At 35.8% G+C, this 26,633-nt stretch overlaps 1 protein-coding gene across 3 annotated transcripts; it reads right to left on the bottom strand.

Annotated features, from left to right (window-relative positions):
• Positions 1–1,193: 1,193 nt before the first annotated feature.
• LOC127875455 (uncharacterized) lies at positions 1,194–25,692 on the bottom strand. Of its 3 annotated transcripts, XM_052420514.1 has the most exons (14): positions 24,778–25,692; positions 20,224–20,328; positions 18,091–18,201; positions 12,673–12,789; positions 11,920–12,024; positions 11,405–11,512; positions 10,787–10,894; positions 8,977–9,087; positions 7,071–7,187; positions 6,550–6,675; positions 6,051–6,163; positions 3,328–3,430; positions 1,988–2,318; positions 1,194–1,599 (listed from the first exon to the last, which is right to left on the bottom strand). In XM_052420514.1, the coding sequence occupies exons 1-13, from the start codon at positions 24,991–24,993 to the stop codon at positions 2,016–2,018; spliced, it is 1,743 nt and encodes a 580-aa protein (XP_052276474.1). In that variant the 5' UTR covers positions 24,994–25,692; the 3' UTR covers positions 1,194–1,599; positions 1,988–2,015. The 3 variants fall into 3 exon arrangements, with proteins under 3 accessions (XP_052276474.1, XP_052276476.1, XP_052276475.1); XM_052420515.1 differs by lacking the exons at positions 1,194–1,599; positions 24,778–25,692 and adding an exon at positions 20,716–21,642 and having other exon boundaries at positions 1,629–2,318; XM_052420516.1 differs by lacking the exons at positions 1,194–1,599; positions 18,091–18,201; positions 20,224–20,328; positions 24,778–25,692 and adding an exon at positions 15,980–16,113 and having other exon boundaries at positions 1,627–2,318.
• Between the last annotated feature and the right edge of the window lie 941 nt (positions 25,693–26,633).

Here is a 26,633-nt window from a genome sequence, read left to right as displayed (position 1 = left end):
CCTTAGACGGTCGCTAAATTTGTGATCTTTCCCGGTTACGCAAAATAAACCTCAAACATTCCATATAACAACACAAAATATCGCTATATGCCTCGATTTAAATGTAATCAGCTTTTCAACTGTTATTCACCCAGGTAACACACAGAAGGTTTTGTTCTCAAACTGAAAGTCCTGTTTTACCAAAGCAGGAGACCAACAACAAAGCCGGCTTCCATTGTCAAATAACAAACTGTGTACCCCTACACTGACCGGGCACTCGTGTCCTTGCACTGAATGAATGAAGCAGTAACGTAACGTCAGAAGGCAACAGCACGCTTTGCATTCACTCAAAAAGCGATATATTTAGAAACGCTGTATTGATGACTTACGGCTATTATTCTTATACGACACATTGATTTGAAATGTATGCGTTCTATGCATGTATATATTGAAATTAAAGAACTTACAATGTGATACATTGTCACGAGTTAATTCGACAAGTCTTAACTGCATTTGACATTCAACCGAAAGTTAAAGGCCAAACAAATAGTACGCTTTGTACATGAAGTATGCATGTAAACCAACGAAAACATGTAAAGTACACGTTTACATACCATCTATAGTTTCGTTCTATAATATCATTTAGTAGTAGGATAATATTGTTTAACTAATTATCAACTTGAATAGCGCCCCTTTCATGTTTCACATTAAAAGTTTTATTGAAATGATTTGGCATTTATTTACCGAATAATTTCTATACGATTGCTATGTATGTATGTATTTATTTTGACCTTGCGGTCAAGGAAAGGATAACCCATGAAAGTGCAAGCACTTATTTCTAAAGGGGTCCTTTGGTTTTGCTGAAGAGACAACAAGCAGAAGCGACAGTATTTGGATACAAGGAATCCGGGTGCGATACCCTAGCTCTTTGCGAATAGATACCTTGGTTCTTTTACGTGCTCAGTGTATAGCACCAATACACGCGAGAATTAGCTGGTTTTCATACCAGTACATCTCTAGTTGGGTGGGAAACACTTGAAGCATTTCTGAAATTTCCAGTGCCACGGCCGGGAATTGAACCGGGGGCCTCTGGAATGGTAGACCAGAGCGTTACCACTCGATCACCGCACCACCCTATAAGCTTTAGGAGCAAATCGAGTAAGTACTTTTGTATAAGATACTCATTTTGTATATTTTATCTAACAAAAGAGACATATTTTAATCACTTTATTCTTATTTATCTTTATGAAAAACATGAGAAACAATCAATTGTAATAACAGCGCATTCATCACATGTTTAACTGATAGTAACACACGGAATTAAGGCATCGCTAAGAAATTCAAGAGTGTGAGTTCATGACCTCGTGAGTTCATGACAAAATGACCCCATATGACTGTATGCGCATGGTTTAAACATTATTCCTTCCACAGTGTTCCAATACAACTATAGGTTTAGCACACGTTTATCTGTATTTCGTAATTTGATTCTGTCTTGATAGGGCTAAAGAAACTACTCAGCAACATGTTGTGTCCGCAAACGCGCTGCGCAACATGTGAACACATAATCATTACATTCACACGAACTCGCTTCGAAAAATATGATAACACAATTAAATAAATAGAGGATATTTGTTGGATTCGGTGGATTATCGATTTTAATTCACGAGTGATCATAGAAAATAATATTTTCACGAGTGGCGCAGCCACGAGTGAAAATATACATTTTATATGATCTCGAGTGAATTAAAATCGATAATCCACCGAACCCAACAAATTTTCTTTTTATTTTATGCTTTATTTCACAGTTTATATACATTGTTAAAGAGTTTAACTAAAGAATTACGTTGGGAAAATGACGTCATTTCGTCCAAAAAATGACGTCATTTAACATAAACAGTGAAAATTATCGATAATTTTCACTGATAATTTTCATTGTTTGAAACAGTGAAATTATCAGTTTTAATTCACTAATATTTCTCTATAAACCACCGGAAAGTATAAAATAAATCCAATTCTTTAGCACATAATGTAGTTCCTCAGTTGTAATGTCGACCGGAACCGACCGCGTTCTTTACTCCAGTCTTATTGACGGATCTCACAAAACCGTCCCACATGTTCGCAACTTCCTGTCGGTTTCTATAGAACACGTCCTCGCTCCCTTTGCTGACAGGCGTCGTCACCACGTGAGTTGGTGTCATGGCCCAGGAATCAAAAAACTCTTTGTTAATTTTTTCTGTTTTCGGTTTCTTTGGCGGCTTCCATCGTTTGACCTCCTTCTTCTCAGCTAATTGATGGTCGTTATTTCTTGGCGATTCTCTCCCTTGTTGTCTGTTTTTGGACTGTAAATAGATGCGTCGTCAGTAAGTTAAAGGGGCCTTTCACGTTTTGGTAAATTGACAAAATTAAAAAAAAAAGTGTCAGATTCGCAAATTTTCGATGTAGTTATGATATTTGTGAGGAAACAGTAATACTGAACATTAACCATGCTCTAAAATACCCATTATATGCATCTTTTGACGATTTAAAAACCTGAAAATTATAAAGCGTTGAAACGCGAAACGATTTAATAATTTGGAGAGTTCTGTTTTTGTCGTTATATTTTGTGATACTGCGGCGATTGCTTATATAGAGCATCAAATTTATCAATTATTGTATGAGCATGGATGGCCGAGTGGTCTAAGCGATATACTTTTACTCCAGGGGTCAGTGGTTCGAGCCCAGTTAGGGTTACTTTTTTCCTTTCTTTAATTTTATTCTTGTTATTTTTACTGGAGCTTTTAAAATCCAATGTTTACATATATAATATAAAGCATTTTATGACAAACCTCAATACCTGCCAAAATCTTTGAAAAGGCCCCTTTAATACGTCATGTATTTAATGTAATTGAGACATGCTCTGAGAAAACGGTGCTTATTGCATGCGTGTCAAATCTCGTCCAGGATAAGCATGTCCTTTCCACGCTTTACGCACATGCATTAAGCCCCGTTTTCCTAGAGCGAGGTTCATTTACAAATAGTAAGTGTATATATCGGTGTTATTGTTAATCTCATGCGGACATTCAATTCAATAAGCAAACGAGTTTCACATTAATGGTGTTGGGTGATTAATCGACAACTGTTACAGTGGTCTCTCTTTGAAAAATGAACGTGATTTTTTTTCTTTCATTTACCTCAAACAAATATATTTTATAAATAAAGTGATGTTATTTTAATAATAATTGTATATATGGGTATTATTTTCTTACTATGAAACACAAAACTATATTTTACATTATGTTTCAGTATTCGTGTTATATTAATTTTGAAACTTTACGCATATTCTAACTCTGGCATTGTTTGAAAGAATACCTTATATTCTCTTGGATCGGAATAAATTTCCCGGCTACTGTCTGAATACCCATTAACCTCCCGTGAACGTTCTTGTCGATCCTTGTTCCCCTGCGACTTGGGTCTACAAAACGTGTTTGAGTATGTTAAGTTCGTGTTATACTCGTTTCATGCACAATCCATAGAAAAACTAAGCAACACAATAACATGAAGGGAAGTCAACGTAAGGGAGCTTGAAACAGTGTTCAAAAGTATGAGATGGGTAGGATAACTTTGACTACTGTTTAATATACTACTCAAAATTTGCTAAGGATCACTTTTTATTTTCACATTATCTTCAATTTTGGATTACGTTCACTTTAAATTGTTATTTTGCAGGTTTTGATATTAGAATGTGTGTTTTTGATTTTATTTTCATGTATTGATTTATCATTGATGCGTGACGCTGGCTGAATCTAGCTAGGGGTGATTCTTAGCAAAGTTTGAGTAGTATCGCGCCTTGCGAAAATGGACCTTGTCCGCTGAGACAGCGAAACATTGAGTGGCATTATGGCGGAGAGAGTATCTCACGACCAGGGCCGGTATTCATAAAGCACCTAAGGTGGAATTTTACCTTAGTTTTATAAAATAACCTTAGTTTTAAGTGGAATTTCCCTCAAAGTTAAGAAAAAAACTAAGGTCTTATTCATAAAGAAATTAACATTAGAAAAATCCTTAAGTCAAGCGTTTTCCCCTTAAAATGTAAGGCAGTTGCATACCTACCTTAACTTTCACAGAAAATCCTTAAAAATGGCGACCACGCAGACGACGTTTGGTATTTGAATAATTTTATCGTGTTTTCATCACTTGAATAATTTTATCGTGTTTTCATCACTAAAAGGTACTTATTTTACATTTTTACGAATTAACATTCGGTTTTTGATTTTACTATGTATATGTTCATTGTTGTTGAAAAGAAGGTCGACGAGAAAAGTATGTTATCGATACAGAAATGACGTGGCAACTGTTTCGATACATACCGAATCCGTAAACCTCACATATATATCCTTTTTGTATCAAATACCCACCATTCACACTAGTAAAACCCGTTCAATTTGATTACCACGTATTCCGCTAAACAAGTGTCCGCCATTTTGCTACCTAATTATAGATTTCGGAGAAGCGGTTATGACAATAGTACGAATCGTCGCACAGACAAAATTTGATAATTTTGCCTTAGTTTTTAAGGGGAAATCTTACCTAAGTATTAACCTAAGGTTCTTTATGAATACGAAAGTTAAGGAAATCCTTACCTAAGGAAAATTATTTGATAACTAAGAAAATTTCCTCCTTAAACCTTAGGTGCTTTATGAATACCGGCCCAGGGACTTCGCAATTGCGGACAGACTAGCTCACGACCAGACTTCCCAATTACGGACAGAGGAGCTCACGACCAGACTTCGCAATAACGGAAAAAATAGCTCACGACCAGACTTCGCAATTGCGGACAAAGTAGCTCACGACCAGACTTCGCAATAACGGAAAAAGTAGCTCACGACCAGACTTCCCAATTGCGGACAGAGTAGCTCACGACCAGGCTTCCCAATTGCGGACAGAGTAGCTCACGACCAGACTTCCCAATTGCGGACAGAGGAGCTCACGACCAGACTTCGCAATAACGGAAAAAATAGCTCACGACCAGACTTCGCAATTGCGAACATAGTAGCTCACCACCAGGCTTCCCAATTGCGGACAGAGTAGCTCACGACCAGACTTCGCAATAACGGAAAAAGTAGCTCACGACCAGACTTCCCAATTGCGGACAGAGTAGATCACGACCAGACTTCCCAATTGCGGACAAAGTAGCTCACGACCAGACTTCCCAATTGCGGACAGAGTAGCTCACGACCAGACTTCGCAATGGCGGACATAGTAGCTCACGACCAGACTTCGCAATGGCGGACAGAGTAGCTCACGACCAGACTTCGCAATTGCGGACAGAGTAGCTCACGACCAGACTTCGCAATTGCGGACATAGTAGCACACGACCAGACTTCGTAATTGCGGACAAAGAAGCTCACGACCAGACTTCGCAATTGCGGACAGAGTAGCTCATGACCAGACTTCGCGATTGCGGACAGAGTAGCTCATGACCAGACTTCGCAATTGCGGACAGAGTAGCTCGATCAGACTTCGCAATTGCGGACAGAGTAGCTCGATCAGACTTCGCAATTGCGTACAGAGTAGCTCGCGACCAGACTTCTCATTTGCGCAGGTTAATATGGGGCTACTCTGGTCGTATTTGGCATAACACCCATTTTAGCATGGTGTTGCTCATATGGTGAGATTAGTACGATGTTAAGACCAGAACCATGACAATTGACGCGTGAAGTATAAATTTAAATGTAGGTATAAATTTGCATACACATTAAAACCAATAAACTTAGCTGAATAGAGAAATAAGCAAGTGTTAAGAATTGTAATATCATAATGTTCACAAATCATATCGTTGACACACATGATAAAATATATAACATATGTCACATGTTTTAATTATAAAGAATGTGAAAGGTTTCGAACTTGGTATGTGTACAAATAATTCTATCTCACTCGATGACTTCACAAAAACCAGAACATGTGAATAACTAAACTGTGGTGTGTGAATAATTTTTCACATGATGTTTTACAGATGTGAGCATATAATTATTATTATGTGTTGTTTTTGAAAAATACAGTCATAAGATTTCACTAAGCACGGTACTTACTTTGTATCCTTTTTAACGTTGATCACGACAATGTTGCCCTTCTGTTTCAGTTCTATTGATGGCGGCTCATATCGGGGTGATGTGGACTTATATTCGTCGAAAAACCGACTTTGCTGCAAAAAGACGTCGAATGAGTTAAACAGTGCATCCTCGCCCTTGCTGTACGATTAAAAAGGAAGTTACTTACTAGTATTTAATTATATTTTCATCTTGCATTATTTCCGCCCTTTATGGGTGGTGATCTAGGCAGTTAACAATGCTAGTATAATCAAATTGTACAGTTGTCGCCCTTGAAATGTTCTGTGTACACCGGTTTCATGTTTATATTTGTTTTCACGACAATATAATATACAGTTACTTGTGAAATGCTACAAACCGTTGTGAATAAAACATATGACATCTTTAATTCTTCGTTGATTAAGTCTTGAAAAAGCACTTCTATAAGAAACTTCTATACAAGGACATATTCCTATTTAAAAACGCATGATTAAACGCCTACCACATGCTGTAAAGCTTTCGGTTGTTTTGATTTGAAGTCCGTGTTCATATTCTGGGCCTCTCGTTCGTCGAAGGGGATCGGGGAAGACTTCTTTTTAAGGTACTTTGGGTCGTGAAATCGCGATTCCTATCGACACAAATACATACATGTTACATTTAAACATAATTGCTGTAAAATAAAGAACATGTTACTAAATCGCACAACACCAAAAAAACCTTAAAAGTGCATAGTTGTCTTATTGATAATAAATGTAACGTGATATCGTCAGATCAAGTGTGCTTTTCTTTGAAGATAAACTCTTTAATGCGGCATGCATGTGTGGGCGATTACCGTACCTTTTAAAGCAGACGATAACAGTAAAGCAGATATCAATTTACAATAACAATGAGGACACGAAAAACACCTTCAAGAGAATTGCGGCAGAGATTGTGTTTATGAAAGATGTGACCTTGAACAGTGACAATTACGTCTACTGATTGATGTTAATGACATCATCTGATTTTAAAGAAATGACATCATACCACGTGCTGCAGGTGCCCGGGCAGTCTGGCCTTGAACTCATTATGTGTGACCTCCTCCCCGTCGTCTTGTCGGGCTGGTTTGGGCTCGTAATATGCTGGGTCCTTTATACGACTTGCCTGAATAGAATGTTATGTATGAGAAGAATCGGGTAAAACTATGGGGTGGGTTTATTTACAATAAATAGTCTCTAAATATGAACAAAATTTGTAATTATTAGGAATAATTTTGGAGTTATCGACCATGAACTTGAAAAGAAACTCCACGAAGAGATAAAAGCATGTCTTTACTACTTAATGACGCACTTATTTACTTGCATGAGATATGAATGGAAGAATTGTAATGATGCAATGGGACTTGAAAGAAGCAGAATATGAACAGGTACACACAGTCGAAATTGACATAGAAAGACACATAAACGACATGCAAGAGGTTGATAAACATTCAGAGTGTCGACATTACAATGCGTGGTTAATTTAAGGAACTTTATGATGATACGCGAACTTGGAACGCTAATTTATACTCTTGCAGAAGGCATAACCAACACGGATACGTGCAATAAAACGATGTATGAAACTGGACGGCTAATTATAACATGATGTGAAATTGTGGCATGGATATGATAGAGCTTTGGTAAGAAACAGTCATAGCACCGCTTGGATGTCGCAATTCTAAAAGACAATTTAAGAAACTGAGAAAATGATTAATTATCAGAAATAAGTCATGAACATAACGAATGAATAAACATTAATGATATGTGTAACTCAATCGTTTATTAATACTCATAGATACGAGAGAACTGGTTCATGAACTTTGATGGATGATTGATAATCAAAGATAAGACAGATATCATTTATTAACTTTTCTGAATGATGGATACCAAGAGCTTATGCATATATTATTTATTAACTTTGACGGTTGATTGATTTTTAGAGGTAAGATTGATATTATTTATTAACTTTTATTTATGATTGATACTCAGAGATAATACAGAACTAATTCATGAACCTGTATTGATGATTGGAACTCACAGATAGGAGATAAATAATTCATGAACCTGGATGAATGATTGGTACTCACAGATAAGAGGGAAATAATTCATAAACCTGGATGGATGAGTGGTACTCACAGATAAGAGGGAAATAATTCATAAACCTGGATGGTTGATTGGTACTCACAGATAAGAGAGAAATAATTCATAAGCCTTGATGGATGATTGGTACTCACAGATAAAAGAGAAATAATTCATAAGCCTTGATATATGATTTAAACAAACAGATAAGGAAGAAATGGTTCATGAAACTATATAAATGTTTAAAATATTCAGAAGTAAGACAGATATTATTCATGACAAAACTCGTTCATAAACCTGTATGAATTAGTGATACTCTGATATAAGAACGAAATGGTTCGTGAAACTGTACGGATTATTGATACTCAGAAATAAGAGCGATCTGATGCATAACCTGCCAAGATGATTGATACTCGAAGTTAGGACATATATTGTTCATGAACACGGAATCATAATCGATTCTAAGATATAAGAGAATAATTTTCATTTGCAAGGATGGATACTCAGAGATAACGCATGATGACGACAGAAAATAGACCAAAGAATGTAATAACGTTTGATTGCAGATTGAAGATGCGTGAACATTACTCACCCATACAACAAAAAAAGTCATGAACATGAACTGTTGATTTATACACTTAAATAAGGAATGGGAATATCTGATGAATACAAAAAGATGATGCAGGGACTTGAATGGCTGATGTATTATGTGAGATAAAAGATGACGACGAGCGAGCAACGTAACCCGAAGGTAAACAAAGGTTTTATGGCGGTTAGAATAAAGGACGTATGAACACGAAGGATTTAGACGGTACAAGTTCGATGATGTGCATTACCACATGCTGCAGGTATTTAGGGGGTTTAGACCGGAAGCTGGGTACGGGAGAGGTATCACCGTCTTCAGAGGGCACGGGCTTGGGTTTCTTGGGCTCCAGGATACGACTTGTCTGAAATCCCATCGTTACATTGAATAAATTGGTATACATTGCAAGAATGTATACTTGTGTTGGAGTATGTTTTTCTGGTTTGGGTTCATGTGTCCGGTCTGAATAAACATCTTACGACATGTTTAACTTAAGACTGTATTTTAAACAAACATATAACACTTGCGCTGAGTTTAAGACTGAAGTAAGAGAAGTGAATAAAATTGCGTATATAATGTATCAATGCATTAACAACATTAATAATCATTTAGAAAAGATTAGTGCGATGTCAATAAGACACACGATGTTCAAAAAGTCGGCTCATCGACGACCGGTCACGCGCTTGTGTTCGAGTCAGTGGAGACTTTCAACTGACGGAGTCACTTATGTTATAAAAGTGGATGAACTCTTTCTTGAGGCATGATGGCTTCATGAAAAAGATGCGCTCAGTACCAATTTATCTTTTTGATACTATATTTACTGAATAGTTATGCACATGAAAATGATACCATCACTTTAATTCTCCCTAATGTTATTTTAATGTCACTATTATTGACCCGAGCTTTGGATTTATTCCAAATATTAAACATATTAAAGAACATTATTTTTCAATAGAACATAACCTTTTCATTCGTGCTATAAGGCACATATGTCATTTGTGTTTTAATACCACAATCCGATTAATGTCAACACATTATACATGAAATACCTTACAAAATTGACGTAAATTTCAGTAGGTTTCATACTTTGTTTTAATCCCTTATAAAATGCTTTATTTTAGTTGCTCTATACAATTGTTTTTCAATAATCTGGTTAAGCATTATATCTTAAGTGTGTTTGTTCTGTGCTTAATATGAACTTGCAGATTATTTGTACTGGATAGGAAAATCCGACTTATTTGGATGATAGCCAGCATTCCCAGTACAAACATGTTGCATTTACAGGAGAAGTGTGCTTAATGAAAGCAATTGAAACCCGTACTCTGAAATTTACCTACTTTGTCAATCATAAAAAAACCACGTATAAAACAAAGGCTATAAACGTAGGAGAAAACGCGGAGCATACAAAAATTAACTTCTTGTACTTAAAGACATACTCTTACATATCACAAAGTGATAAATATTTTCATGTTCAACTTTAAATATAAATATTTTCAAATAATTACCCCGTGCTGCAAACATTTAATTCTCAACGAGGAAAAGAAACGATATCTGTCTATTTGCACAAAGTTAACATGAAAATAATGACATGTTATTTCAGACGTGTGTTTCCTTATATTAAATCCACGCACAAGCCTATGTTAACGACATATAAGACATCCGAAGATTACTGGGTTTCAACTTCCGCGTTTCAAAAGTAAATTTTATATTTTCCATGTATGTTTAGTTAGAATGTGTGCGCATTTTGGAAACAGTTTTTATACTGAAAACAAAGAGTGGCTGTGTATTTGGAAACTTTACATCCTTGATAACCATCAAGTCATTCCTTATCAAACAATAAAAAAGTGAATAATGACATTATATCTACTCGTTTGTAGCAATGGATTGTTGATAACCCAATGTTATCAATAGACCTTTCTTAACAAATACAAGCTGTAAACCCGTGCATTGATAGCACTCAACAAGCTTTCGAATAATCAACCAAATCCTTTAAATTCAACAAATCCAAAAACAAATTTGCATTAGCCACTAACATACGCTATTACGTAGATATGTATACCAACCACGTGTTCTAACTTCCTCGGAGGTTTAGACCGGAACTCGGTGTCAATTTTTTCTTCTTCCGGCTGGGGCTTCTCTTGAAAGTATTTTGGGTCCAATATTCGACTTTGCTGTAAGAAATTATCAGTACATTAACTCCAACTGATTGGTGATCACCATTTTGAAACAAACAAAGGAAATCAACAATTATAACATTATAATGTACGTAGCATTTATATCGCGTCAGTTTATTGATAAACGATCATAGAAGTATATGTTCAAAGTAAGCTAACACGCATTTCTGGCTTGCACATTTTCTGTCGACCTAAATAACCGAATATTTTCTAATAGTAAATTACTGAAATTGATGGTTACTCAATGTATTTACCATTGTTTCTAAAATTGAACACTTTTCTTTGGCTCCAATTTAATAAACGTTTTAAGCACTATAACAATAAATTTAATGATGAAAAACGCGTTGTTAAAGTATATCAAATTTTCTGTTTTAGCTGACAAGCAAGGTAAGTTTCTTCAAATTCCTGATATTAAATTTGGACTCTACCTGTTATATTTTCATAATAAAGACGCTTTCGGAATAGGACTGTGTTTCACGTGCAACTTATACAACTGAACAACTTTACCACGTGGCCCAGTTTCTTGGGCAGTCTGGCCTTGAACTGCGGTATCACCACCTCCTCCTCGTATTGGGGCTTCTCGGCAAAGTATTTGGGATCGTAGATCCTGGGTTGCTGAAGTGAAGTTAAGAATTATGAGAAAATATGAGTCCATCAATGGGAACACTGGGCTAAGTGCATAGTGTGCAAAAAGTGTCGTCACTGATTACTCTTTGCACTCCGCACAGGCTAATCAGGGACGACTCTTTCCACATCAACTTTATTATTGTTAAGAAGAAACTACCTTTAAAAATACAAAGCGAAAAGTGACGTTCCTTGTATGCTCTGCGGACTGCACAGGCTTTTCTTCGACGATACTTGACGCACGTACATTAAGCCTAATTTCCCATAACAAGGAAACTTTATTCCGCCTCTTATATGCATACCACACAAAGCATATTGACAGCAATGTTTCACGAGGTTTGCTACTTTACCACGCTACCATTTTAATGTACTCGTGTCAAACCACGTGCGGACCTTACCACGTGACCTAGATGTTGCGGCAGTTGCGCGTGGAACGTGGCGACTGCTCGCTCATTTCCGGGCTGCTCCGGTACTTCCTTCTTAGGATTCAAAAGTCGACTTTGCTGCGGGAAAATGAAAAGCGTAATCGGAAAAAAGTGCATGAATGTTGTTCTATTTCAGACATTATTATGCACACAATTTAACCATGGTGATCTAATCCATGCTTAACTACTCCATTAAGTCGCAAACCGCATTTTGTACACTTTTTCCTTATTCTTTGTAATGTAAATAATGACATGCTCAACCTCTGTAGACACGTGATGTGCCACTTAGCACGTATTCTAATTCTTGGTTCATTAACTGTATGATTTATTTCTCTATTTAGTAATATACCATGCGTTTTAATAAACAAACCATGCATACGCCACGTGATATAAATCTTTATTCACAAAGAACGACTGGACGACTGGAATTCTCTATTTAGTTTAAACCTATTTATTTTAGCTCGATTGCATCGAAAGCCTACGGCTTATATAAACGCTCTCGAGTCTAAATTCTCTATTTAGTCATATACATGTACCACAGTTCTTACATCAACCATATACCAAGTATTTTCATACTCTTAAGACCAATATCACGTGGTCTGTAATTCTATATTGTAACACATTCACATCAATATTAGACGTTTCTAATGTAGCACTTATCACGGTTGTTGTTCACTTCTGTGTCATTATTTATGACTTATTTTAAAACACCACATCCTGACTTACCACGTGTTCTAATTCCTTCGGCGGGTGCGCCTTGAAAGGAACTGCCCCAGGGTCGGGCTCTTCTAAGACGTACTCCCCGCGAGGCTCATAGTAGCTGGGATCCTTAAACTTGCTTTTCTATAAAAGAATAAAAGGGATCGTTTAAACGTTTGAATGTCTATGTAATTTTTAGTAAGATGTTTTCCAACTGAAGTTAAGTTCTTAAGGAAAGATGAGTGGGAAATTCCAAGACAAGTACGATAACGAAAACATTTATATTGCTTGATAAAAATTGTTTGTGTTGTTTATGATTACAATTTCTATCCAACACATTAACCTTGGACTCTAAAGTTAATTTGTAGAAGCATTTTCACCAGAGGCGTAGCGACAGTATTCGGCGCCCGGATACAATGTACAAATTGAACGCCCCGCCCCCCCCCCCCTCCCCCCTTCCCCGTGAAACATTGTAGTGCAGTATTCGTTGCCATCAAAAGAGCAAATAAGTCGATACTCATTATTACATGTACATAAAAGCACTATCACCAAAGCAGGCAAATATTGACGACGCACGACTTACAAAAGGCGATCACAAAAGCTCACCATGAGCACGGTGAGCTAAAAAGCCACCAATTTGGAGAAAATTAAATGTAAATTCTACAACGACAAAAGAAACGATATTAACGGCTATTCTACATCAACAGCAAACTCATGCGCCAATTCCAAAAATGCATCATACTAAATACTAAATTGATTTTTCTTGTCATCATGTCCGCAAATTTGTCAATGATAGCATTACATTCTTTATTCTGTTTCATTCTCTATACTGAGAAGTGCAAGATCATGGAGACGATCTTGTGCCATCGATACCCTTAGGTACATGTGTGAGAGAATGGTCATCAAATTGTTGAAGGAACGCTCGCAACTGGTTATTGCTACTGGATTTGCTAAAATAATTTGCAGAGCAATAGGCAATTTGCCAAATCGGGTAAGATATCACCATACGACACAATGAAAGAAATAAGTTCCAAAGGTGTCAATGGTAAGGCATCACCTCTCGGTGTAAGTAACAGTTTACATTCTCAAAGCTCGTTGAACTGTTCTTCGCAATATATTTATTGTCATAGAAATTTGCCAAATTGAAGCAGTTTTTGCGAAGCGTATTCGCCTTTAACAAGATTGTGAACATCCAGTAAAAATGCAGATGCTGCATCCTTGAAATTCATGGTAGGATCCCGAAGAAGTTGTTTAAACCAACAAAATCTTCTGAGAATGTCGTTCCAGAAATAGATTGACACGAGAAACTTGAATTCCAGAACATCAATGTCTCTGCATCATTTGACTGATTCGTATTTCAGTTTCTCAAGCAGTTCCAGCTGTTCCCTTAATCCATCAAAGCTTGCTTTAACATCTTCAAATCTCACTCTCCATTTGGTTTTAGATTCCCGCTTAACAGTGATCCTAATATCTTAGTTACACGAAATGCTTGAGAACTGTATGCTTATGTGTGGCTGGAATTTGTTAACCAAACATAAACAATGAAATTCGGCAATGCTTTTCGGATCAATTAAGCCTTCCTCAAAACTATTCTACTTACGCGTGGGTACAACGAATTTCTCACAATCTTCAAAGAAAACTAAGAAAAAGATCCTCTATAAAAAGCAAGTCCTTCTCTGTTATTGCTTAGTCTCAAAATGGACGACTTGCGGTCGTATTTCCAGAACAGGACTGCTGGTCAGCTCTGAACCGGTTCTTAATTATATGTTCACCCGTTCGCTCTATCGTACTAGACTGGTGTCTGGCACTAAACATTCTAGTCCAACACGAATACAATGAATCATTTTCGGGCGCCCCCTTATGTTGGCGCCCGGGTCAAATTGCCCTCCCTGCCCCACCCTCTCTACGCCTCTGATTTTCACAGTTTTGCCATCAGGAAACCGACTTAATGATGGCTTCTAACAATATTTGAGTTGCTCTTTTGTGAAATACAAATATTTTGAATGTCGGTGACCTCACTAAAGGATGTGTTTCTCGCTACCAATGCAAGAACAACCTTGTAATGCGATACTTAAAGTAGCCATAGCAGAGTCCCCAATTCCACTTTAAGAACTCTTTGCACTAGACGATCGGGATTATGAAAAAACGATAAGCAAACACGTTCAATTGAAAATTTCATAAATAGCCTTGACCAAAAATGGATCAGTTATTAAAACATTTTAATTGCGAGGTTAACGGAATATCGGGACTGGCTTAATCAAAGGTTCAATATAGTAACAGATATAATCTACATAGTAACCACAGACCAATGCGATGATTCAGATTAATATTCGTAAAACGATATTGGCGGTTAAGGAGCACAAAAACAATTTAGATCTTTAAGGGAAAAGACTGGACAAATGAAAGTACATTACAAGCTTTTGTTTGATAATTCAGTAAGAAAAAAACGAATGCGATAAAATGAAATAACTTTAATAGAAATAAATAAGACATACACAAGTTAGTATTGTCCTACTAGATACAATATATTAATACAAATTATATAGCCATGAGGACAACAAGCTCCAGAAACGCACAGGATTATGTGGAACGACACTGAGCTCTTTTACGGACTTTTTCGTTTAAGGAAGTTTCTTTTAAACGAAAATTAAGTCCAGCCTTAAAGTGATATTATGGGCATGTTTCACTGTTAAATTGAGCTGAAAAGAATTAAAGGGATCTTTTCACGGTTTGGTAAATTGACAAAATTGAAAAAAAGTTTTTTCAGATTCGCAAATTTTCGTTTAAGTTATGATATTTGTGAGGAAACACTATTACTGAACATTTACCATAGTCCAATATAGCCATTATAGGTATCTTTTGACGATTTGAAAACCAAAAAATTATAAAGCGTTGCAACGCGAAACGATTGAATAATTTGGAGAGTTCTGTTGTTGTCGTTAAAATTTACGAAACTACGAAGATTGCTTATATACAGTATAAAATACTTAAACCGTGTATATCCGGCGGAATAGCCGAGAGGGCTAATGCGTTTTTACTTCAGACTAATTCCAGGACTCCGGGGGTTACTGGTTCGATCCCTGGTACCGGCTACTTGTTTTTCCTTTTTAAAATTTATTCTTCATTTTTTACTGGAGCTTTTAAGATCCAATGTTTATCAATATAAAGCATTTTATGACAAACTTCAAAATATGCCAAAATCTGTGAAAAGGCCCCATTTAATAGGTCAACAGATTTAGTTAAAATGTGATGAATGAAAAATTATCTACAACTCATCTTGCTACCAGTTGTTTATAAAAAATATATATAATTGTCGATATTTAACATGACTCACCCAGTCCTCTAAGCCGAAATGATCCGTAAAACAAAACTGTGTCTTTGTGTCGTATGAACGAATCTGCATGAAAACTACATTTAGACTCACATCGTTCATCGAATAATTTCTGTCTCGTCAGTTGTGAAAACGAAAGTACGGTTGATATTCAAATGCATTATTTTTCTCTTTCCGGGATATTGTTTTAGTATGTTGATGCTGCATTAACCAATATAAGTGTACATGAAGTGAAAACACCAAAAATAAACAACGGTTGCGATAGACACCTATATAATGTTAGATGCGCATAATATCACTCCAGATAGGGCCTATGAGGATTGCACATGCTAATAGGGGACGATTCTTTACGAATATGAATTAACCCTTTGCATGCTGGGAAATTTGTCGTCTGCTAAAATGTCGACTGCTGAATTTCTAAAATCAGCATTTTCGTCTATTTTTTTCAGAGAATACTATCAAAATAGCAAACAGTTTGGATCCTGATGAGACGCCACGTTCTGTGGTGTCTTATCGGGATCCAAACTGTTTGCAAAGGCCTTCACAATTCGGTTCCAGCACTGAAAGAATTAAATCCGACTTTACCAGAGCGTGATTCAGATTAGTTTCTACAACAAACCACTCGCACATTAAATGAGAAAGCCCTATCACATGTTCTTACCTTAAGAATTCCACGAATCATTTTGAAACTTCCAAATAAAAAAAAGTACTTTATTTCAAACGGTTCCTAAAGATAACTGGTTTACATAATGATAATTTTAAGCGTCGTGGCTTAGAAAGTCCATATTTACGTTATTTTACAAATAAAGCACGAATAACTATGCACATTACATCTTCATCTCCGAAAATGAATAGGATACACGTTTTCTTGTTCTTAAAAAAGGTCTAATTATGGCATTGCAGGGGACTTGTCAATACTATTTACTTAAAATAACACCCTAACTATCTACAATTTAATAATTACACGGTCTTTTACAGCTCGTAGCACTGATTGAAGTAATTGTTCAATTTAAATTAATTGCCTTCAAGTGAGAGTTCGTTTCTTCGCTGGTAGTACAATGTACTTTAAATTCAGTATACACTTTAACAAGCGGGTTTATCGCATCGCTTAAGAGTTTCAGTCTGCATAACAATCTCGTAAATATGAAGTACAGGCATATCGGCCAAGTGTTTCATGTATAATTTATGAAAACGTTCTTCACCTTGAAGTGTCGACAAGCAATAAATGTCAGAAAACAATATTCAACAGAGTCAGGGTGTTAACCGTACTTGGCACATACGCAACGCAGCACTTGTTTTCACAATTCAAGAGTGCATGTATAGACAAATATAATGTATTGAAATCATGCAAATCCCTAAGCTAATACATATTTCATGAGTACTTTAAAATACGCGAACCGCTGTATACATACGCCAAAACAAGTTGAACAGACCATCAAATAATTGACTTGTTAAAAAAAAGTTTCGGTATAATAAAATCCATACATATATATGATATAAATCATTTGGGATGCCCCCTCGAAGAGTAGTTTCAATCTCAGCGTTCAGCCTCGGGGTGAAATATTTACTATACCCTCCTGTGTATTTTAAAATGTAAGAGGTCCTCCTGCGCATGAGGCTGTAGAATGTGGGGAAATGGAGTTTACCCCAGTACTCCTACCTAATTTACTTATTTAATTTAATACCTAACTTACCAGACTCAGGAAAGTATTTGCGATTTGTTTTTAAATTCTAGAAGCCATTTCCAGCTATTTAGTTAGTACTGAAGGATATTGAATTGTAGTGTTGTTTTGTGCTTTGGGGGAGGGCCGGAGTACCCGGAGAAAAACCTAAACTGTCCGGTATGATGACCACCATATTAACTCCAGGCACATATTATGGAACTGGGATTGAGGCCGGGTCGCCTAGGTAAGAATCGCGTGTACCCACCAATGTACTAACCGGAGAGCCGCTATAACCCTCAAATGACCTTAATATTTATACACTGGTGAGAAAGATCCATTCTATTCTGAGCCGATTTTTTTCTGTTACCTGACTTTATATTTTTTTAGAATACTCAAAAGTAAAAGTGCAAGACTCTCACACACTAATTGTATATCATAAATTAAGCTCACCACGTGCTCAAGGTTCTTCGGAGGTCGAGATTTGAAGTCTCTGTAGTAAACTGTTTCCGGTCGCTGAGGAAGACTTCTGCGCTCCCGGAAGTTCGGGTCATAGAGCCGGTCCTACAATATGGAAACAGTTGTAGAACATTATTTTATAAAATATGTCATTTTGATTTAAACAAAAAGTCACGTGTTTGTCTGCCTGACAATAGTCAGACCGGGTTTGGGTAAGTCTGTTTTCAAGAGAAAATACTTTTGGTTTAAGCTATATAAACTCGTACAACGAAAATATTTGCTTTTCCAGCCGTACGGACCATTTGAAAAGGAACTGGGTTAAAGAAGTGTAGCCATGCACCCTTACCGAATTCACTTATAAGCAGAACATCGAAATTAGGATCTGTTTGTAAAATATCAAGAAAGTTGATTTTACTGTTTTAATTTTTGGTGGGATCTGGATGTTCTTTTTTTTGAAAACAAAATCTAACTAAATGAGGTTCGCTATAAAAAACAACAAAACAAATATGCAAACGTTTCAAATAAACTCTGTGTACTGGTATTTGCGATTACGTGAGCGCATTAAAGTGATGACTTAAGATGAATAAATGAGCTAAGAAACGTTATCATGGATGCCCCATCTAGCAAACTATATAAATAACCCAATGGAAGAATAACGGAGCCCAAAGTCTTATCCTATCACTTCAAACAGAGGTAATAATGAAGCACATGCAAGTGTTCAAGTGTCGGCTTCAGGAAAATAAAGGTTTCTAATACCGTTGGTCGCACCGAATTCGAAGATCGCGATGAACAAACAATAGTTCGCAAATGTCATTTTGTTTGCTGATAGTACGCTTAAGAACGGATTTCTTCAAAGCCTATTTTAAACAAATTCGTAGGTATTATTTTAGTTTGAAGTGTATTTGTTTAAGATCGGTTACGTTCTAAATGTTTGGCATTCATACTGACTCCCCTCGTCCGTGTCTATGGAAGTTCGAATTAAGGTGCGTTTATTTGATTCGAAACACATGGAATACTGTTTTCATTTTTCGAAAATGGATGAATACCATTTTAAAAGATTTTATATGAAAATATATGATAGCCACTTCCTTGAGCAAAATGTTACAATTTTTATCATCAAATAATCTTGTTCATCTCTCCATCAATAGTTCATTGTCGAATTTAAAGCCGCTTTATTTCCGCATCGACACAAACACTATAATGACGTCATTTTGTTATTTTTCATGACGTCGATGGTTTTCGCAAGTTTTTCCCACCTTTTCTTTTTTTCTTCAAAATATTCACAGACAAAACAAAAAATAAGGACGTAAATAGAAAACCAAGACAGTGTCAATGTAGCATATAAGCGACAATAATGTTGATTTGAAACACTATATTGAGGTCTTAAGTAATGAACGTACTGGGGCCACATTTTATTGACGGTACGCTTGTAATTTATGGAAAAGCATCCAATAACATTAAAGCATGCCCAAACCATAGGCAAAATATATATGTCATAAAAACCTTATTACTATTAAACACGACGCTTTGTAGCATATCGATGTGATGTGGTAACATATTTGTTAATAATACAATTCTAAAACACGATATTCCATGTTGATAGCATTAATCACTGAGTTATAACATAATGATCTATTGAATTATAACTTGAATACAAAAAATACGAGTTTGTTCAAAAGACATATTAAAAAAAACACATATACAACATTCCTAGCGCTCTTTTTGAATGCAATCCAGTATGCTAGAAGACTCACAAACCTAAAAAGCCCTTAACCGCCACTTCAATTGAGAAATCGTTTTATCCAGTGTATTATATCAAGTTTAAGGAATTTTAAATAAAATATTTAAAAAGGGATTCTTAAGCTCTACGTCATCATTACTGAACACTAAAAGACATGATGCGTTACTACGTCATCATCACTGAACACTAAAAGACATGATGCGTTACTACGTCATCATCACTGAACACTAAAAGACATGATGCGTTACTTCGTCATCATCACTGAACACTAAAAGACAGGATGCGTTCGGGTTAAACTATTTAAGACACCGGGTGGGTGCTTAGGACTTCTTCGTATAAAAAACAGTGAAACTTTTAATTATATCGAAATAGAACTGTTTTCTTACATAGACTGGTTTCCGGCCGGGGTAACTATGCGCGCCATAGGACGACTGGTCTGGCTGTTGCTTCCGCTGCCGGCCCGCGTCGATGGGCGGAAGTCGATCTAGTTCCTAAAAAATGATACATTAATATAATTAAAAACCAAAAAGAAAAATGTTTAGCGCAAACGGTTGAAATACTTGGGTTATAACATAATGATCTATTGAATTATAACTTGAATACAAAAAATACGAGTTTGTTCAAAAGACATATTAAAAAAAACACATATACAACATTCCTAGCGCTCTTTTTGAATGCAATCCAGTATGCTAGAAGACTCACAAACCTAAATAACGAACTCGATATGACGATCCACTTCTGGACTTTTTTTGTAAACATATCGAATGAAACAAAAGATACAAAACTTACAAAATAAGATTCATATTTTAAATTTTCTGTTTACAGTTTATATATTTATTGAGAAATACATTTACACAGGATAGTAATTAAGTACTAACCAAACTCATAATTGTATATTTCCTTCCAGTAAACAAACGCACGTATCAAGACTATCGCAATAATCTGTGTCAACAAGACAGTTTAAAAGATAAACATGCCAGGCTGCAGACGATAAACTGCAAGACAGCCATTCGCCTCAGACGACAAACAAATACATTGAACGATAACACCTGAGAATTTTATCGGAGAGTTTCGCATGAATTCTACCCCGGTAGACGCAATTAAAAAACACAACGTATATCGATGTTCAATACGTATTGATTAAATGTATACATTTAAGAGTCTGGCTATTCGTAAGACCGGAAATGAGCAAGAAGTTCCACTGGTATTAAAATGAAGGCAAAGAATTCAGAATTGTCAATGACGTCACGAGAAAGACGTTTTCGCTGTAAAAAAGGTTCTTTAAATCTTTTCCATCGGAGTCAGTTTCATGCAGATTTAAAATGAAATAAAATGATATGCTGCTCAAACGAAATCTGTTCATGAGGCACGTCCGTTTGTTCACTATCGTTAAACACGTTTGCTTAATGCATATCCGTTAATAACATGTTTTCTACTCCTCGATGTAATTTTCTTAATTTATGAAGTTCCTTTCTCCAAAAGACCTTTTTCCACACGGGTCTTCGGAATTTTTCTATTGTACAAAAATATCACAGTAGCGTTCTATCCGGTTTTTAAGAAACCGTGAATTTAACTCCGTTAAATCCGCAATTTGCACGAGCACTTTTAAGGGTTAGCGGTTCACTATCCAATAAATAACTTCTCCAATTAGAACTGTCAATATTGAACTAGTGTAAAACAAGCAGCAGTAGAATAGGCTTGTGTAATCTTTCACAAAACTATGTAAAATTTAGCAGAGGCTAATGACAGGATATATATCGTAAAATAAATTGTTTCGACCTCCGTGTCTCGCGTTTATTTACAATCGTTCACCTGCGTAAGTTTTAAAAGAGATATCAGGTAATGAAAAAATCGCGTCGCAAGATAAGAACCCGCATTTAAATACGCCCCGCACCAATTATGTCCGTGATTAGTTAATGTTTCGGATCACTGGTCTATGTCATTCTACTTTGATTAATCGAGTGGCTAATCATTTTCATCCGATAAATTGAACAAAAAAAGCACACCAGAATATTGGAAACTGTGCTCTCTTTTTATCTGGTTTTTGTGAATTTTATATGCTTTAAAAATTCATTTAAACATAGCTTTCAAACATAGATTTACAATTTAATGTGCTGCTTCTCTTTGAACTACAACTGCTCATACGCCTTTGCATACCTTTAGGGGATAGTTTACCGTAATTGTCAGTACAAAATGAAAACAAAAACAGCACAATAACAATTACAAACTTCAATATACCCTTCTACAATATCCAACACTACTTTAAGAATGTTTTATTTTCGTAATGTTTTACAAAGTAATCAATGAAACTCATCATAAGAGCCATGCTAAAGACTGTTAGGCCAATCGTTGAGTGAGTTGGTCTTATATAAAATTGCTTTGATTGCACGCTCGGTGCTGACATCAGCATGTGCGGGAGTAGTGTATATCTATCAACGGGTAATGGTCACAAAATAGTTCTTGGACCAGAGCAGAGTTTACATTCCAAATTAAATGCAAACGCCCCTTTGTAATTTTTCGTTATTTGACAGTAATGAAAAGACTTAGGGTTATTATATTCATGTGCATAGGCACCATGCTGTGGTCGCAGTGTCGACACAGAGTTGTGATCCGTATCTATTGCGATCAATACAATGCTGAAATTAAAACTGCGCACTTAACCATTGCCCAGTAAGCTGAGAGAAAGATGTCCGATAACGATAAGATATTTTATGTTGGACCAATGTACAAGGTTGATAACCGCACGACACAGCCTATTATTCAGAAGCCTTGCTTTTAACGAAGAGTTTTACAAGTTTTTTTTAAAACAAAACGCTATATGCACTATAAATATACACAAGGAATACAACTATGTCATGTTCTAAACAACACCATGGTCAGAAAAACAGTTTCCTTCAAAAAGAAGAAAATTCACCAAAAACCAATATACCAAGTATAACAACAGCCTAACATTTAACTTGCCTGAACTATCTAATAAACTTTTTGGTTGTCAATACGAGGTTGTTTCTGGTCTGGCTGAAGTTTACATGTGACATCCAGATCATTTATCGGGTTGCCATATATACCTTCGGTACGTACAACCTTTATCTTTCGAGCGAATATCTCGTAAACCTTTCATTCGCGAAAAAGAGCTGAATATCAGGATATGTGAGATTCTTTGACTGAATTATTTGCTTTAAATGTACAACTTTATTGTTGTGCGATTAAGTGGATAGACATAATCTGGCACACATATCACACGATTACAATCTGAAGAGTGATAGGTATCAAGATGCAATTTGTATAACCTTTTAAATCAAAACCCGTTATTTCTTAATGACTGATTTAAATAAATAATCGGTCAATTTTTTCAGGACTATTGATTTACATAATCGACTTTTAATATTATTTGACAGAACATAATACATATAGTTATTTTACACAAGGCTTTTTAGTTCATTGAACAAACAAATCATGATCAAGGCTCTTTGAACTAGTTTGAAATAAATCGTGATTTTTCGTTCTTTAAGCTATTACCTACAGATATGTCAGTGATACGGGACATTTTATTGGCTCAATTTAGTAAATTACACAAAAGCGACCATGAATACGATTTGAGATAAACTTCAAGGAAAGAAAGTCATGAAATATTTTGCTGTCTATTGTAAGAAAGATTGTGTATTTGTTTGTAAAAACAACATCCATTCGTTACTGTAAATATATGGATTTGAATGGCAATATTATGACCAATTTTGAGATTAAATAACGCACGGAAATGCGTGCATAAAAAGAAAGATTGTTAAATAAACGCGTACATTGTATGTAGCATTTACACAATACATGTACATCATATCTGTTCTAACGCATATACAGTTGTTAATGTCAAAATCTGCATCGGCGTGTATTATCTTATATTTAATTTGTATGTGTCGGTGTGGAATTTGATGTTAGCGAATTTCGTTTGTGACCTTATTTTAAGTTTAAGGATTCGATTAAACTGCACAATTTGTATGACCACCGTGCACCAAGTTCATATGTGAAATCTTTAAATTCCTTTTATAAATCCATAAACCCTCAGCTAACCGACCTTCGGATCAGCATGCCCGTATTGTCTCAATTGCCTTAAGATGAAGTATATATAGTTCAGATAACAGATTTACTTAGATGCAAAGGTGATTGGAGATTATCACGTTAGATTTATCAAGCTTTTAAGCCAACCGGGTGGCTACTTTTTAATATTAGATAGCTTTGACAACAGCGGTGTCCTAATTTATCAAATTGTCCAACTAGTTTGTCGTGATACCTGTTAAATTGTCTTTCTTGTAGTATGCTGTCTTGCTGAACAGTGCATAGTGGGTTATCAGGTAAAACAAACTTAGAAAGTCATTCTTTTAAATACAGAACGGGACATAACCATTTTTACACATATGGCGAAAACACACACTGGCTTACTGAGACGACGGTCTGCTTAATTAAATAGGGAACAACTTGTTCTTCCTTAAGAAACATTCAAAACTCCAAATAAAAAATACACTTCCTACTTTGTCAAATTATAAACGAAATTCTACTTGATTCAGTTTGAATGACAAATACTATATTTCATCAAACGTACCGTATAGAACTAATAAAGGGTTTGCCTACCGGTACCCAAAATAATTGCAGTTTTAGTTAGAGTACATACGTGTCAATTTAGAAATACGTTAACTTTTCTACCTGACAAATCATTGTAAATGTTTTTTTTTTACAAGGACAGTTGCGAATATAAATATACGCAAAATGGAAGTCCCGACATGGTCAAAAGTGGATCGATTATAAACCCCGGTCCGTATCCACTTAACAGCAAAGGGACCAGCATAGGTATCATAAGATTAGAAGTGTCCTAGTCTTCAAAGTGTTAAGTGCATTCGTAACTAAAACAGAAACAGAAATTGAACATCTATAAACTTAATACAGGTACTTACGAAATTATCATATTGCTCGTCTTGGTATCCATTTCGCTCGACATTGTCATAGCGGTTTTCTTCCTCGCGATTGTCATATCGATTGTCTTCCTCACCATTGTCATAGCGATTTTCTTCCTCACCATTTTCAACACCCTGATTGTATGGGTCGCGTTGATCTTGATAGTGCTCTTCACCATAGTTCTCATCATTGTCCTGTGTTTGATTTTCCGCCATTTCGTCTATCCTATCACCGATAATAGATCGCCTGTTATGTTTGTATTTGTCTACAACCGCTTCATCAATATTATTTTGCGAATACGATATGTTGTTTAAAGGTGACACAGTGTTGCTTTTACTTAGTTTTTGTTCTTGCCTCCTTTGAAATGCTTCCTCTGCGTCCTTTTGCTGTTTAAGATTGTTTACGATGAATTCTGCCGTTCGGATGTCCCTTTTCTTTTTATGGAAGTTAACGGGCTGTGCCTTCGATGGACTTTCAGGTCCACTCTTTCCGTTATAGCCCGGCGATGGATAAGTAGGTTTAGAATCTCCTAAAACACTTGATATTTGCTCGTTTAGATGCGCTTGTTCGCTTGCTTTAGCGTTACTTTCTCTGACACTAGCTTGTCTATTCTGTAGATTACATCGGTCTGTGTGAAGCGTAACGTGGCTTACGTTAGATTCACGTCGATTTGATGTTCTATATTCGGTATCGGACTCTAATTCACGCTTTTCTCGCAAAGTTAATCCAGTTTTCTTAACGATCTTTGGCTTTGTATTCTGCACTAAACTAAGTCTGTTGAATCGTTCTTTGTTCTGTAACTCTTTTCTTGAGATTTTCTTTCCAGGTATTTTATAAACTTTGGGCTTTAATGGAACCTTTGGAGTCTTTGGTCGTGGACGGTTTTTGTAAGCTTTGTAAGCTCGAAACTCTGCCTAAAATAGGAAAATTCAAACCGTCGATATAAATATATGCAATACGCGCAAGAAGATAACCCACTCTGCTTGGATTGACTTTAAATATCTGAAACCTGTCACTAATTTTGATACACTAGATTAAATTTCCTTATTGAAGTTTGGCTTTGTCGTCAATATAAGTAACTACTTATGTTTGGCTTTTACCGAAATATCTTCTAAAACAACTGGTAAATAACACAGCACACATGTCTTACTATTAAAGTATCAATGTTGTTTAAATCAGATCAAAGATGGATCCGTATAACACACACACACAAATAATTCATAGTCCAGAACACTTTCTTGCACTTAATTCTTATCCTTTTCATATACCTAAAACACTGACTATGAAAATAGAATACGACCCTCAAATCATTAATGGCGATCACAAGTATGTAGCTTGTTTACCCAACGTTTTTGCCTATGTTGATATTTTAATTCCTTATTGCTAAGGAGATTATATAGAGAAATGCATTTGAGCTTCAAATCTTAAGTTATGCTAATCCGTTTCGATTCAAGTAAGAAAGGTATTAAGAAACACAAATAGATAATAGGATTGTTATAAATCGATATGCTTTTATTTTATTGTACTTATACAGAATCATTGGTTGCAATGTGTAATTACCCGATTTATAATCCGAACTGGTAGAAAATAACAAATATATGTTTTAAAGTTTCGGCAAATCACACATATGTCTATTTTTTTTAATGAGCGCGATTTATTGCTGTTTGAATATAAATATGTGTGTCTTGAAAGCTGATACCTTAAAAATGCCACACTGGTTGACATTCGCAGAGCGCAGTTTACTTATTTCTTAATATTGTAATCAGATAAGCAAAAGTTTGATTAGTTCGTATTTTGAAACAATTGAAGGTGCTCCTTATATCTTGCATTCTTTTAAAATGATTGATATTGTAAA

Source organism: Dreissena polymorpha, chromosome 3, assembly GCF_020536995.1.
Source record: "Dreissena polymorpha isolate Duluth1 chromosome 3, UMN_Dpol_1.0, whole genome shotgun sequence".
NCBI lineage: Eukaryota > Metazoa > Mollusca > Bivalvia > Myida > Dreissenidae > Dreissena > Dreissena polymorpha.
This window is presented reverse-complemented; position numbering and strand designations above follow the sequence as displayed.